General features: G+C 48.8%; 1 protein-coding gene across 4 annotated transcripts in view; it reads left to right on the forward strand.

The window, feature by feature from the left end:
• Positions 1–14,071: 14,071 nt before the first annotated feature.
• The window catches only part of ARID1A (AT-rich interaction domain 1A), a 69,504-nt gene continuing 67,859 nt past the window's right edge, over positions 14,072–15,716 (forward strand). For all 4 annotated transcript variants that reach the window (XM_055396970.2, XM_055396972.2, XM_055396971.2 and 1 more), the window contains exon 1: positions 14,072–15,290. In XM_055396970.2, coding sequence (XP_055252945.1) covers positions 14,145–15,290 — 1,146 coding nt within the window. In that variant the 5' untranslated portion in view covers positions 14,072–14,144. The remainder of the gene's footprint in view (positions 15,291–15,716) is intronic.

Here is a 15,716-nt window from a genome sequence, read left to right on the forward strand (position 1 = left end):
TCTGTTACATATCCTCCCTCCCACCCACTCCAGGGCAAAACTCTGTGAGAACTGGTACCTTGTGTGCCTTGCATACAGCGCAGGGCTGGCATGTAGTAATATCCAAGCATTTCTTGGACATAATAGAGTGGCAAAGTGAGCTTGAGGTACCTGAAGCCTTCTTTTGGAAAGCTTTTCCGAGGAATAAGGGTATGACCTGGGGACGTATAGGCTATTCAGGGAGTACTAAGCAATGTACAACAATCTGTAATGGAACTATATGCCCCCAAATGAACTCGGACAAGTTTCCAAATCTAGGAAAAAGCATCTAGGGAAAATGCTTTTGTTATCGCGCTAGTTTTTCTTTGGGACTGATCATTTACGTTTCATAACAAAAATCTGGCTTTGGGCAGCTTCATTCATTAAAGAAGAACATCTTGATTTTTGGAGAACAGAAAACCGTTTCCTTGTTTTGCTGTTTAGCAGGGCAGAATGTTTAGACTGGCTGTCTTTTTTATAGAAGTAACTTAGCATACCCAAATGTCTATGTACACAACTGTTATGCTGCTGGAAGTGACAAGAGAAAACAATCCAGGTAGAAATGAATCCAGGTAGAAAAGATGTTTAGGTTCCTTATTCTGTGAAGAGTAACGTAGGGAAATGAAAGTGAACTGAGGAGAGGAAGAGAAATGGGAGCTGAAGAAACAGCGAAGAATCAGGAAGAGAGATTGCAAAACATGCCCCCTTTAGCCCGAAGTGCATCTGCGTTTGCTTCTTTCTCTGGCTTTTGGCTGTTTGGAGGTGCCAGGCATGCATGGCCACACAGCACACCCTCGACCTCTCCTGGTCACACTCTGTCATGAGTCACACCCTCAAGTGCTGAGCAAAGAGCAAAGAGCTGGGCTCTCAGGGAGGGAGGCAGTGCCTGACCCAGTGTCCACTACTTCAAGGAATGGGCATAGGTGGCAGCACTGGTAGTGCCCGCAGGTGCTGGGGAGAGAAACTTGGCCTAGGGCCAGCTGCACTTGTGCTGTAAGTCCCGGGAAAAGCTGGAGAAGGGGGCTCTGCAAAAGGCCTCCTTAGTAGGGTGGTTAGCGATGGAAGGAGAGAGCCTTCTTCTAGGGGAGCTGTGGCACCCAGGAGCTCCCCTGGAAGGAGTGGGGGAGGAGGTCACGTTGCTTGACACCCGCACACCTGCTGAAAGAACAACTGCCACTTCAGAGGAAGGAGCAGGACGGACTGATGAACAACACAGATGGGCCTTGCAGACATGGGAAGAGGAACAAGCCAATCACGGAAGACCTGCATTGTACAATTTCACCTATTTGAAATGTCCAACGCAGACAAACCTATAGGGCCAGAGGGTAGATTAGTGGTTACCTAGGACCTGAGGCTGTGGGCAAAGAGAATGGTGCTGGTGGTTTAGTCACTAAGTCGTGTCTGACTCTTGTGACCCCATGGACTGTAGCCCGCCAGGCTCCTCTGTCCATGGGCTTTTCCAGGCAAGAATACTGGAGTAGGTTGCCCTTTCCTTCTCCAGGGGATCTTTCCAACCCAGGGGTCCACCCTGGGTCTCCTGCATTGCAGGTGGTCTCTGGTATTGCAGGCGGACAAAGAGGGGGTGACCGCTAATGGGTATGGGATTTCTTCTTAGGGTGATGAAATGCTCTAAAGTTGATTGTGGTGATGGTTGTGCAACTTTGAATAAGCTAAAAACCATTGAATCGTGCACTTCAATGGATGAACTGTAATGAAACCTCAATAACGCTGTTACTAAAAAAAAAAGAAGAAGAAGAATATTTAGTTAAAAACCAGAGAGGAAATCTGAGTGCATTCTTAACCATTCTCTCCCTTCCTGGTCTTTGAATAAGGAAGACTTCAGTAGGGATGAGAGAAATTCCTTTACCTGGAATCCCCCATCTCTAAGTCAGTGCCTCTTAAACTTTAATTTGCATACAAATCACGTGGGGATCTTGTCAAAATCAGATTCTGTTTCAGAAGGTCTGAAGTGGAGCCCAAGACTGTGTATTTTAAGAAGCTCCTAGGTATCCAAAAGCTGCTTGCTTGGAATTACACTTTAAATCATTGTTGTTGTTTAGTCACTAAGTCCTTCTTAAAGACTTAGTCCTTCGTAAGTCACCATTTCCTTTTCCAGGGCATCTTCCCAACCCAGGGATCAACCCCCATCTCCTGCTGGCAGGCGGATTCTTTACAGCTGAGCCACCAGGGAAGCCCCACACTTTGAATAGAGAGACTCTAAGAGACTTAATGAAATTATATTTACTCTTTGATTGGAATCGGTGGTATATCCACTCTGTGTGAAGTTAAAATGCCAAGTAAATTTTTAATTTTGACCTTATTTTTACTTATTAGAGGCAAAATATATATATGATGCTTCTAACAACAGTTAATACAGGTATGTTGAATAAAGTACATTACTAACATTATGGGGTTTACTATCTTTTTTTTAATGGGCTTCCCTGGTGGCTCAGTGATAAAGAACCTGCTTGCCAATGCAGGAGACACAGGGGAGACATGGATTTGATCCCTGGGTCAGGAAGATACCCTGGAAAAGGAAATGGCAACCCACTCCAATACTCTTGCCTGGGAAGTCCCATGAACAGAGGAGCCTGGTAGGCTACAGTCCATGGAGTTGCAAAGAGTTGGCCACAACTTTGCGAGTGAGCACAAGCATGATCCGTTTTTCATTGATAAGTTCAGAATTTGGAATTTGTAAGAGAGCTGGGTTTGAATCCTGGCTCTATCATTTACCAATGTCATGGCCTTGGACTATCTGTGTTTCAGTTTCTTTGTTAATAGATTGGAAATACTAATACCTATCTCAGCGGATTTTTGTGAGTCACTCAAGATAACCACTATTATTGTCATCAAATCTGTGTGAGGCGAGAGAGCTACCCCACATTTCTTTTCACATCTGCACACTGTATTTTCTCTTAAATCTCCTAAATCTTGAAATCTTAGTTGTATGGGAGATGTTTCTCTAAGATTATTTTTCTTCATCTGCTTGAAGAAGGTGTTGTTTAGAACTCTAGAAAAATCCATATGGAAAATAATTTTTAATACATAGATGTGTGTTTTCATTTTTGTATGGGGAGATTATTGGTTCTGATATTAAGAGATTCAAAGTAAAAGTTCAGGATATTTAATTTAATAAGGAATTTTTGTCTCCCCAGTTCTCAAGTGCAAAGCTGAAATAATTCAACCACAATGGCTTTTGCTTTTGGTGAAAGGAATTTTCAAGCTGTTACTCAATTTCACTTTAGGGCTTCTTTTGGTTTCCTTTTTCTTTACAGGTACAGCAGGCAAGTTCTTCTAATGCCTGGTCCTCAGGGAAGCCTACAGAGAGAGGCAATTCGGAAAACTCTGTTTTAGAGCAGAGCTGCTCCATAGTAGCTCCCTATGGAAGAGGGATTCCTGCTGCAAATGACATGACATCACAGGCACACACCTTGGGCTGGAGTGAGGACTGCTGCTTCTCCCTCTTGTAGTGTTCTGATCTGGGAGGTCCATGGACTACAGTATTAGGTGAGCGCCCGGGTGCCTTGTTCTCCCATGTTATACTTGGGCTACTATCTGAATGTGAGCAGTAGGAGGCTGCCCAGTGTATTTGCCTCCTTTTGTTTTTATATTCTTTTGACCTTTAGGCTGACTTTTTCTCCTTGGTTTTCCTGGTTTTTGGAAGAATATGTAGCAGACGCTAATTGTCACTGGGAAGTTCTTGGTATGCAGCATTAGTGAAATTAATTTCTTAGTGATAAATCAGTCTTTTTTTTTTTTAATATAAATTTAACCTCTTGCCACCATCTTCCATCACTGTGTACTCAGCATTACCTATATGAAGACCTAAGCAGTATGGAGACTTAAAAATCTGTTTCCTTCTGTTTTTTCAATTATAGAAGACTCTAATGGTGTCAGCTGGTAAATGTTTAGAGTTTAAGGTAAACAGCACTCTAACTTTTGTAAATACTGTAATAGAAAACTGGTTTTGGAGATGTCAAAAACAAATTAAAAATTTTGTTTTATGGAGAATTATGTTGAAGACATAGTTTCAAATTTGAAGAAGGAAACAAGGGGTTCTGCCTCTTCAGTGCAGCTTTCAATATGTAGGATTTCTTCTGTTAACTGTTCTGCTTTATGTCACTGTTGCATGAGGGGCTCAGAAAGGCTGAACTAGAAACGCCAGCCCCCTGGAAGGGACAGTCACGTGTTCATGGAGTGAGGAAGTGCTAGCTGCTGGCTGGGGATTTCCCAGGTCACTAATTTTGAAAAAACCCCTAAACATTGATCTTAATGACCAAATTCTTCTCTTCAATAGCAAGGATCAAAAGGTTGGAAGTCTGCATCCTGTGTCCTCATCTGGCACCAGGGTTCTGGTGAAGAGTTACCCTGGGGGGGACTCTAAGTCGACCTGTTCTTTCTTTTCTCATCTGACCAATTAAGGACATTATTTGGTTTGGTGCATCTTAGCCATTCATTTTGGTGGACAGTTGTTTCTCTTGTTAAAGGCCAAAGACCATTCTAAACCCAGAGTCAGCCAAATAGGTAAAACAAATATCTCATAATTCCACATACCCGCCTTAGGAGGACTGGACTCCAATCTATACACGAATCACAGGCATAAGCACTGTGACGTACAGGAGCCTGAGCTCTGAGTGTAGCCAGTGTGGCATAGATTGCGCCTTGTGGACATTTTTGTGCCATTTAGTCCAAGTACAATTACCCATTGTGAGAGCCTATGTGACACCGAAACAAAGACAGAAGGAGAGGAGGAGCAGGAGGAGAGGAATTATCTCAATTCTCTTCTCCTCTGGGGGAAAAATGACTAAAATATAACCTGAGTGTAAGAGCATTAGTAATATTAATATCTTTGATAATTAGGCCAGTGATCTCAAAGTACTTTTAAAATCCACTATTTTCTTTGTACTCACCAAAGTCTCTTTAAGGTCCCACAGAATGGGAATTGCCATGTCTTAAGTTTTTCCCTGTTTCTCTTTATTCATCAATGTTCTTGCAAAATGAGGGATTTTGCTCTGTTAGAAACTCATAAATTTTGAAGGAAAAAGGTATATACTGTTTTGGAGGTATATAATATCTTTCCTGTTCGAGATCACCCTACACTGTATTTATGGGATGTACAAAAGTAGTGTATATTACAGTGTTGTACATCACAGCAGGGTAACTGTCAGAGAAGCTTCCACTTACTGTAAACTGAATGAGAGGATTGGCATCCAAAATCAAAAAGTGGAAACTTCCAGACTGGTTTCAAAGCATTACAGTGAAAAGACAGTCGTTTGACTCATGGAAAACCTGTGCTCTGATGCTTCAGAGCGTACATAGTTCACATGATTAGATTTTGTGTCTGAAATCTTGATCATTGCCATCTATAAATGGATACAGCCTTTTGGAAATCTGACTTAGAATAAAATCTGGACCTTTATCTCCAATGATGAGATACTTTAAAACTGTAGGTAGGCTCTTTGCCTTGAATATTAGGTAGTTTGTTCTCCTTTAACTTCTTTTTTAAAATTTATTTATTTTAATTGAAGGCTAATTACTTTACAATATTGTATTGGTTTTGCCATACATTGACATGAATCCGCCCCAGGTGTACATGTGTTCCCCATCTTGAACTCCCCTCCAACATCCCTCCCCATACCATGCCTCTGGGTCATCCCAGTGCACCAGCCCCAAGCATCCTGTATCATGCATCGAACCTGGACTGGCAATTCATTTCACACATGATAACATACATGTTTCAATGCCATTCTCCCAAATCATCCCACCCTCACCCTCTCCCACAGAGTCCAAAAGACTGTTCTATACATCTGTGTCTCTTTTGCTATCTCGTATACAGGGTTATTGTTACTATCTTTCTAAATTCCATATATATGCATTAGTAGTGGTCATGTATGGATGTGAGAGTTGGACTGTGTAGTAAGTTGATTGCCGAAGAATTGATGCTTTTGAACTGTGGTGCTGGAGAAGACTCTTGAGAGTCCCTTGGACCGCAAGGAGATCCAACCAGTCCATTCTAAAGGAGATCGATCCTGGGTGTTCATTGGAAGGACTGATGCTAAAGCTGAAATTCCAATACTTTGGCCACCTCATGCGAAGAGTTGACTCACTGGAAAAGACTCTGATGCTGGGAGGGAATGGGGTCAGGAGGAGAAGGGGACGACAGTGAATGAGATGGCTGGATGGCATCACTGACTCTGTGGACATGAGTTTGAGTGAACTCCGGGAGTTGGTGATGGACAGGGAGGCCTGGCGTGCTGTGATTCATGGGGTCGCGGAGAGTCGGACACGACTGAGTGACTGAATTGAACTAAACTGAACTGAATACTGTATTGGTGTTTTTCTTTCTGGCTTACTTCACTCTGTATAATAGGCTCCATTTTCATCCACCTCATTAGAACTGATTCAAATGTATTCTTTTTAATGGCTGAGTAATACTCCATTGTGTATATGTACCACAGCTTTCTTATCCATTCATCTGCAGATGGACATCTAGATTGCTTCCATGTCTTGGCTATTACAAACAGTGCTGTGATGAACACTGGAGTACATGTGTCTCTTTCAATTCTGGTTTCTCTTTTAACTTTTCGTCTTCCCTTTCCACCCCCAATCACTCCTAATAATTACACTTCTGAGAGTTTCAGTTGTCTTTGTAGTACCTCATTCCTGTAAATTCCTTCTTATCCATGTTTTTGTTCTGTTTCAAGTAGTTTGGGAAATGGCAGTGTGTTTGATATAACCCTAGTCCTGATCAGGATTTGTATATATATGTTTATACAGGCCAAGACTAGGTTAGATTATGGCTCAACTTGATTGCTTCTGTTTGCTGTTGCATTTAATCCTAGCACCATTGCTACAGCAGGGCTCTCCTCTGAATTTTATTGTGGGACTTTAGAAATGTCTACTGCCAACGATAGCATAAATAAGTATGCTAGGAGACGGTTAAAGCGAGGAACAAGTTACTTAGTGTGGTTTATAAATATGATTTTATACTGATATTATTGGCAATAGTCATAATATTAATTTCTAGTTGAAAAAATAAAATGCTTACAGGAATCTGGAGCCTAAATAGAAGACCCATTTGGGTGGAAATTGGGTCAGAACAGCACATGCAACTCAAGGATTGCTGCAGAAGGGCAAGCGCATAGAGTGAGGCTGCTTCATCATGAAAGGTGAATATTCAGTGTGTAGACTGTGTGCCCTTGCTGAAGTTTATAAGATGGTTTCTACCTAAACGCTCTGTGACAGTTACCACTTGTGCTCATAATGGATTACTAAAATCAGGTTGCGACCTCCTTAGCTCTAAGCTTCTTCCTAGAAAATATCTTTCTTTAAAAAATAATTGTATTTACTTATTTGTTTTTGGTTGTGCTGGATCTTCATTGCTGCACATGGACTTTCTCTAGTTGTGGCAAGCAGGGGCTACTCTTTGTTGCAATGTACGGGCTTCTCATCTCGGTGGCTTTTCTTGTGGCCGAACACAGGCTCCAGGCCCAGGGGCTTCAGTAGTTGTAGGACATGGGCTCCGTAACTGTGGTACATGGGCTTAGTTGCTCCACGGCCTGTGGAATTTTCACGGACTTGCATTGGCATGTGGATTCTTATCCACTGTGACACTAGGGAAGTCCTAGAGAATATCTTAGGAAGGTTATGTAGTATCTCAGTTCTCCTATGTTTTCATCTTGAAAACACTGGCTGCTAGTCATAAAAAACCAGAGTATGTGCGAGTTGACTAGAATCCTTCTTTTCTAGTTACTTTGGACTTCCAACTTTAGCTGGGCTGAAGCAGAACAACATCAGTCATGAACTCCCAAGTTCTGTAGAACCGACTGCCGTATTTTTAGGTAACTGATTGCCTGGGGAAAAAAAATAGTTAAATGAGCTCTTGGACTTTGTTCTGAAGTCAAAAGGGACCTCACATTAAAAAATGGGTATTTTATATCATGATCTTGGTGTTTGGGGCAAAAATCCTACCTAATGTTATGTGATACAATGTATTATTTTGCTTGAACATAGTTTGTGGATGGACTCTATTAAACAAAATACATTGTGGTGGAGAGGAATGTGCGTGCTTGTGTGTGTGTGTGTCTGTGTTTCAGTTTTTAAATGGTCTTTTCGGTAGGCTTGATGCAGTGTGTTAGGTTGTTTTACCTGTCTCCTGTTCTCTCTACAGCAAGACGGGGAGAACAACAACACACTTATACCCGGGCCTCCAGGATTCTCTTTGGAGGATAAGCCAATGGGAACCAACCTACTCCACCCCGAGCCCCTCTGTAGCTTCATTTCAATGTTGTTAAATTTCAGGGCAGAAAGTGATAATTTGGAAAACTGCCAAAACTGACTGTAATTTTCCTGGCAGCTTTCCCTTGGTGTCACTGGTAAGTTCTGCATTTCACTGGAGGACCACACCACTACTACTATAATACCCCACAGCAGCCTTTCTCAACTGGTCCACTTTCATCTTCGGAAGAAGCCATTTTTCAGTAGGGACAGATGGATTTACACTCTCTTAAAGCTAGTCGGAATGCTTTCCCTTAAGGGCCATTCACTTCCTGCCTTATGCCTTGTAAGTTCCTTTGGCTTTTCCTTGATGCTTACATGAAAAGCCTGGGATGATCATGCTGGAGTATTCTCTTGAGGTGGCTGAGTTGCACACTTGCTGCTTTAGCCTCCCTTCATGTTTCACAGGACTGTATGCCCTGCCTCCTTCCATTTTGTCCGTGCTCACTGGGTTTTTCCTTTACTTTCCACATCTCTTCTACAGATTTGTGTTGGAGCAAAAGACTCCATTCCAGATCCATTCCAGAGTTGCTATGAGAAACTTCCCCACTCTGACTTTTTTTTTTCTATCTCAGTAAAATGGCAGTGTAAGAAAGCTCTGTGCAATCAGGGTTGAAATAAATACCCACCTAGAATATTTGATTTTCTCTCTGATATTCTTCTCCATTCTCAACTTTCAAAAATTTCCCTTTACAATCATCTTACATGTGTGAAATGTTCTAGACTGGTTTTTAAAGAATAAAGCAGAACAAAGCATCCTGTATTGGTTTAATATGGGAAGTCAAAGAAAACAGACTTTTCCTGTTCCTGAGCAATACCTTCAGTATTAAAACTAGTGACTTTATCTTTCTTTGGTAGTGTTGTGAGTGTGTTGTTAGTGTTTAGTTCTCCAAATCTAAAAACAGCTTTGTGTAATAAGTGCTAAATACAAAATTGTCCTGTGTCTTCGGGTGGACTATAAAGTGGCTTTCAAACTTCTTCGTAAGTAGGTTTTTCATATATGCACTGTTTCTGTGTCAGTTGGTGAATACAAACCTTCAAGGAGGCTCAGCAGAAATGCCCAAATTCCTGGTATGCTCAGTGGTTTTATAAAACTCCAGTCTGCAATGGTTTGTCTTAAAATGTTATTAATACTTTTACACTATCTTCTGCAAAAGAGTCTTCAGCAAGCTCACCAATGAGACAGGTGGATAAGGAGAATGTATGTATTACAGTGTGAGAGAATTGGTGCCTTTCTCCTCATGTTAGATTGACTGTGAGTCCTTGCTTTGTTTGAAATCTACCACAATCCAGATCAGCCTGGACCTTTATTTTATCTTATTTTACATTTCAGTTTTGGGGTAGTGTGATGGTGAGGCTAATTCCTTTTTATAGTGGTACAAAAAAAGCAAGTTGACTTATACCTAAGGTTTTTTTTTTTTTTTGCAGGGCTCCTGGTGAAAAAAAAAGACTCAATCAGAAATAAACATTTCTCCAAATGTGTTCTTTCTTATTGTGAAAGATAAATTCCTTCAAGTTGTTTATTTTAAAACTTTAAAATGAACGGCAAAAGGATCGAGACAAGCAGTTGTTGAGCCACCACCATGCTTGATACCTCTGGACTTGCTCCTTTGGAATTCTAGGTGCTGGGCAAGCGCAATTTTACCAGGGTCTTTTGCGAGCGCCACTAGGACTCCGTTCCACTTTTCTCGGTGGCGATCCAGTTCGTATCTTACAGCTCCCGCCTGGAAGCCGGCAATATAATGAATTGCCTTGACTCTTGCTTCAATCCACTTTCCTCGCTTAATATGCAGCCCAAAGTTTTGCAGCTCGCTGTCAGATGGTAGTGCTAGACTTTCACACTGCTCCCAAAGCCTCCGCTGGGGCTGTTTCAGAACACGGAGTTACAAACTTTAAGAAACAGACAGCTCCAGACGGAAATCCACGCCAGGCTTTGAGCTCTGCTTCTGGCTTCCGTCAACTGACATAGTTGCCCTTTTGCTCAAACTCGCAGCTCCAGTTCTCACTCGGGAGAGCTCTGCTGGGTGTCTGCTTGCTTCGCCGCGGCGGAGACGCGTGCAGGGCCACCACCCGGCGCTCCATCCGATTTCCCCGCGTCTTAGTTCAGAACCTAGACAAACCCTCACTTGGGTCCCTAGACTTAAACGTTTTCCTACAAAAAAAAAAAAAGTGGAGAAAAGAGGGACCCGGGACCGATTTTTTGTTTATTGAATTTTGTATTTCGGACACGGGGAAAGCAAATAGCCAGAAAGGAAAGGCTGTCACCTTGCAAACGCTTCCATCTCTTAGCAACCCCCCCAGGCCTGGGTTCCACATTTTGCAGTTGACTGCGTGGATTTTAATAGGTTGCTCCCTTACTCTCAGGCCCAATCCATGCACACCGTGCAGCCTGATTAAATGAGAACAAATCCTCTGCCATTTTCAGTCGGTTTGTCCTGGCAGCCCTGCCCCCCTTCCTTGGCTGCGGCAGCCGCGGGAGTTAATGCAGGGCGCAGAAAACTCCTCCTGATCCTCCGGGCCGGAGATCCAGTCCACATTTGCCAAGTGCCGTGCGGTCGGGGACGGCGATAAGAACTCTCTCGTGAGGGAGCCAGCGAGACTTTAGTCCGGTTTCCATGTCAACGATTCAGTCCATATTTGCCATCAGGCTGTTGGTGGCACTGGAGCTTTCGAGCGGGTAGCGCTGTCCTAGTCCTACTTCTCCAATCTGCGCCGGGATTCCTGAGCTGCCAGGGTGTGGGGTTAAAAGGCAGGGACCGTGGGGGAGAAAACTCCACCAACGGGAGGACCCACAGTCCCAAACCCGGGTCTCGGAGCTCGGGCCAGCCACGTGCCCAGCTCCTCCCCTCCCCCCCTTTCCCGCTGCCATTGCCCCTAGGGAAAGCTGATGGGCCAGTTTCTAAGAAAGTTCCCGTCCACTCGGCTGTCCCTGGGACAGTGATGTGGGCTCTAGAGGTAGCCGTGGAAGAGGATCCTAAAGGATTTGAAATTTAAAAAAAAAAAGTGGGAAAGGAGAAATCTTAATTACCTCCTTCAAGCCAAGTGGATAGATTTTTGTGCACTTTATTGCTAGATAAAGATGGTGGCTGTTTTCAAAACAGCGTGCCCACGTGTCAGAAAGGGATTTTGGCACTTTCCAAATTTCACAGCCATTGAAAAAGGGGGATGAGGGCTTCTTCTGGAGACAAATTCATTCTGGCTTCCAGATTTTTCACTGGGATCCAGGTTTCTCATTACACTCCAGCTTTGAGGGAAATGGCAGGGTAATTGCATGTAAAAAATTCTTCATTTGTGTGCAGGACTCAGGACTGTTTGCCAGTTCAGAGGCAGTTGATTAAATAGCCAAGCTCCATTTCTGAGGCAGCCTATAATTTGGTTTCTAGGACCTGATGCACCAGGAGAGTTGCTGCCCCTGAGGACTGTGAATGAAAGGAGGGCACTGGTGCATTCCAGTCAGTCAGATCCTGGTAGGCTGGTTTGGTTCTTGGCTTGAGGGAAAGAAAACGTCACTCTTAGAGTCATAAGAAGTTTGTGCCTTTTAGTGTAAGATGATCTTAGGTTTTCTGGGGGTTAAGAATGAGTTCAGGTTTGGGGAATTATTCAGTGATCAGTGAGTGGCCTGTGGAATCTGGAAATTCTAAGGTAATGGTTCTGTGGCCATGAAATGTCTATTTACAACATTTAAGGGTGGATGAGGTCCTGGTGTCTAATGACTAGCTGACCTAGCATCTCTCAAGGCAGCCCTGGGCTTGGTGAGGAGCCGGTATCCCCTCTGGCCTGTGTAGCCTGTCATGTCAGAGCATTCTAAGTCAGTCAGAGGAGGATAAGGCTGCTGCTGAGATGTGGTGGAGCCTGTGAATCTAGACTCTTCTGTGTATATCTCCAGTTCACTCAGCATCTCTTAGAATGTAACAGTAAACTGTAATGATTCCTTACAATGAAGGATAGAAAAACAAATTTAGGTTGCATCTGTTTCCTGAGTGAGGTGTTAAGACTGCACCTTTTCTCTCTTTTTAAGGAGAAAATGACCCTCTATTTGGTCATCCCTCTTTGGCAGTGGTTCCTTTGCACACTCAGGTTCCACTGGAGTCTCTTCTGTGGTCTGTTACAGTCTTACAGATACTGACTTTGGAGACTGGGGCCCTTGGTCATTGTGGGCAAAGGTGGGGGTTGTGTCTTCCTGCAAGAAGGCTGTCATATGTCCCCAAAATATCTTCAGGGGTGACCATTTTATATCAGTTGAGATGATCAGCTTTGATCTCAAACCCATTCTGATGTTCTGATCCCACTTTTGCATATGGCACCACTTTTCTTTTTATTACTATTATTTCTAATGCTAAGTAGACAGGGGCAGCATTGGGGACTCTGCTACTTTCTAGTCAACCTCCACTGCCCTCGTCTTTGTAAGTGATAGGCTAAGTGATAGGCCAGTCCCCTACGCCGTCTTATGACTCTGTAAAATGGGGATCAAGGACTTCATGCCCCTTATAAGTGACAGGCCGGTCCCCTACGGTGTCTTATCAACTCTGTAAAATGGGGATCAGGGACTTCATGCCCCTAGGGCCTGTGAGGACCGTCTAATGAGTGCAGAGAGAGTGGGAAAACGGAAAGTCTGAAACAATGATCTGTCATTCCATGCAGCTTGCAAGGAGGATACAGCGTAAAGCTCAGCTGGGTCTTTGGAGCAGGTCTGCAAAAGGCTTTGAAGAAGGAAAAGTGCCGCGGAGATGCTAAGTAGCGGCCAAGAGACCAGGCCCGCTGCCAGGGTGGGGGGGTTAGGCCTGGGCCGAGGCGGCCGCGGTCTCGGGCTCAGGCCAATTTTGCAGCCGCGAGTAAAGTTCACGCTGCCTGCGGCGCGGAGGGGACCGACCTGGATAGGGAGGCCAGGAGGGAGGCGGCGCGCAGGCTCCGGAGAGGCGCGAGCTCCGGGCCGGGTTTTCCCCGAAGCCTTCGGCGGCGGCGCTGCCGAGCGAGAGCGGCAGAGCGCCTGCCGCCGCCGCCGCGGCTGGTTCTCTCCCCTCCTCCTTTGTGAGGGGAAGGGAGCGAGTCCGTTCCACGGCCTGCGCCCCGCTCCGCGCTCCGTTCCGGGTTTGCCAGGCGGCCGCGACGGCGCTGGGTAAAATGGCAGTGCTGAGCCTCGTGTCGGAGTGAGGGGGACTCGGAGGAGAGTGGGGCGCTCTAGCCGCTCAGTCCGGCCGTCCGCCCGCTCGCCCGCCCGCCGCCGCGCAGCAGCCTCGGCCCGGCGCCGCGGCCGGGGAGGGGAGGCAGGGCGCCCGGCCCGGCCCACGCTCCGACTCTGCCTGCCGGCGCCCGGGCTGCTGCCGCGCGCCCTCCAGCCCGCCCGTCCCGGGTCCCCCTCCCCCCGCTCCCTCCCTCCCTCCCTCCCCGCCCCCTCCCCCTCGCCTCCCTCCCTCCCCTCCCTCCCTCCCTCCTTTCTCCGGCAGCAGAAAGCGGAGAGTCACAGCGGGGCCAGGCCCTGGGGAGCGGAGCCTCCACCGCCCCCCTCATTCCCAGGCAAGGGCTTGGGGGGGAATGAGCCGGGAGAGCCGGGTCCCGAGCTTACAGAGCCGGGAGCAGCTGAGCCGCCGGCGCCTCGGCCGCCGCCGCCGCCTCCTCCTCCTCCGCCGCCGCCGCCAGCCCGGAGCCTGAGCCGGCGGGGCGGGGGGGAGAGGAGCGAGCGAGCGAGCGAGCGAGCGCAGCGCAAAAGCCGCGGAGCCCCGCGAGGCCCGCCCGGGCGGGTGGGGAGGGAAGCCCGGGGGGACTCGGCCCCGGGGCGGGGTGGGGTGGGAGGGGGGTGAGAGAAGACGAAGACAGGGCCGGGTCTCTCCGCGGACGAGACAGCGGGGATCATGGCCGCGCAGGTCGCCCCCGCCGCCGCCAGCAGCCTGGGCAACCCGCCGCCGCCGCCCTCGGAGCTGAAGAAAGCGGAGCAGCAGCAGCAGCGGGAGGAGGCGGGGGGCGAGGCGGCGGCGGCGGTCGCGGCGGAGCGCGGGGAAATGAAGGCAGCCGCCGGGCAGGAAAGCGAGGGCCCCGCCGTGGGGCCGCCGCAGCCACTGGGAAAGGAGCTGCAGGACGGGGCCGAGAGCAATGGGGGTGGCGGCGGCGGCGGAGCCGGCGGGCCCGGCGCGGAGCCGGACCTGAAGAACTCGAACGGGAACGCGGGCCCTAGGCCCGCCCTGAACAATAACCTCACGGAGCCGCCCGGCGGCGGTGGCGGCGGCAGCAGCGACGGGGTGGGGGCGCCTCCTCACTCAGCCGCGGCCGCCTTGCCGCCCCCAGCCTACGGCTTCGGGCAGCCCTACGGCCGGAGCCCGTCTGCCGTCGCCGCCGCCGCGGCCGCCGTCTTCCACCAACAACATGGCGGACAACAAAGCCCTGGCCTGGCAGCGCTGCAGAGCGGCGGCGGCGGCGGGGGCCTGGAGCCCTACGCGGGGCCCCAGCAGAACTCGCACGACCACGGCTTCCCCAACCACCAGTACAACTCCTACTACCCCAACCGCAGCGCCTACCCCCCGCCCCCCCAGGCCTACGCGCTGAGCTCCCCGAGAGGTGGCACTCCGGGCTCCGGCGCGGCGGCGGCGGCGGCGGCGGCCGCCGGCTCCAAGCCGCCTCCCTCCTCCAGCGCCTCTGCCTCCTCGTCGTCTTCGTCCTTCGCTCAGCAGCGCTTCGGGGCCATGGGGGGAGGCGGCCCCTCAGCGGCCGCAGGGGGAACCCCCCAGCCCACCGCCACCCCCACCCTCAACCAACTGCTCACGTCGCCCAGCTCGGCCCGGGGCTACCAGGGCTACCCCGGGGGCGACTACGGCGGCGGGCCCCAGGACGGGGGCGCCGGCAAGGGCCCGGCGGACATGGCCTCGCAGTGCTGGGGGGCTGCTGCTGCTGCGGCGGCGGCGGCCGCGGCCGCCTCGGGAGGGGCCCAACAAAGGAGCCACCACGCGCCCATGAGCCCTGGGAGCAGCGGCGGCGGGGGGCAGCCGCTCGCCCGCACCCCGCAGGTAACACGGCTGAGTGGGCTGGGGGGGGCTGTGGCGAGAGGGCTGGGGGGTCCTGGGAGTGGGTGGCGGCGGCGGGGAGCGGGCCTCGGCTGTGGGCTACCCCCAGTCTGGGGCCCCCACTGCTGGGGAGCTGCCATTGTCTCGCTCTTTCTCTCTTAAAATGGCTGCCCGTCTGCCTTCCTCTCTTTCCCTCCTTCAGCCTTTGTGTGGGGCTTTCCTTGAGGTGTCTGCTCCCCTCGTCCTCCTCCCCGGGTCCCTTCCAGCTCCGGGGGGTCTTCAGAGGGGTGCGGAGCCGGGTGTGCGGGAAAAGGGCCCGGCCCGGGGTGAGGGGGTGTTGGGGGCTCAGGTTAGGGGTGTAGGCAGCCCTCGGAGGTCGGGAGTTGAGTGAACGGTTCTTTGCTCACCTGCCGCTCCTCTCTGCCCTCC

The sequence above is a fragment of the Moschus berezovskii genome, chromosome 2 (assembly GCF_049115385.1).
Source record: "Moschus berezovskii isolate FMDL1 chromosome 2, NW_MosBer_1.0, whole genome shotgun sequence".
Lineage (NCBI taxonomy): Eukaryota > Metazoa > Chordata > Mammalia > Artiodactyla > Moschidae > Moschus > Moschus berezovskii.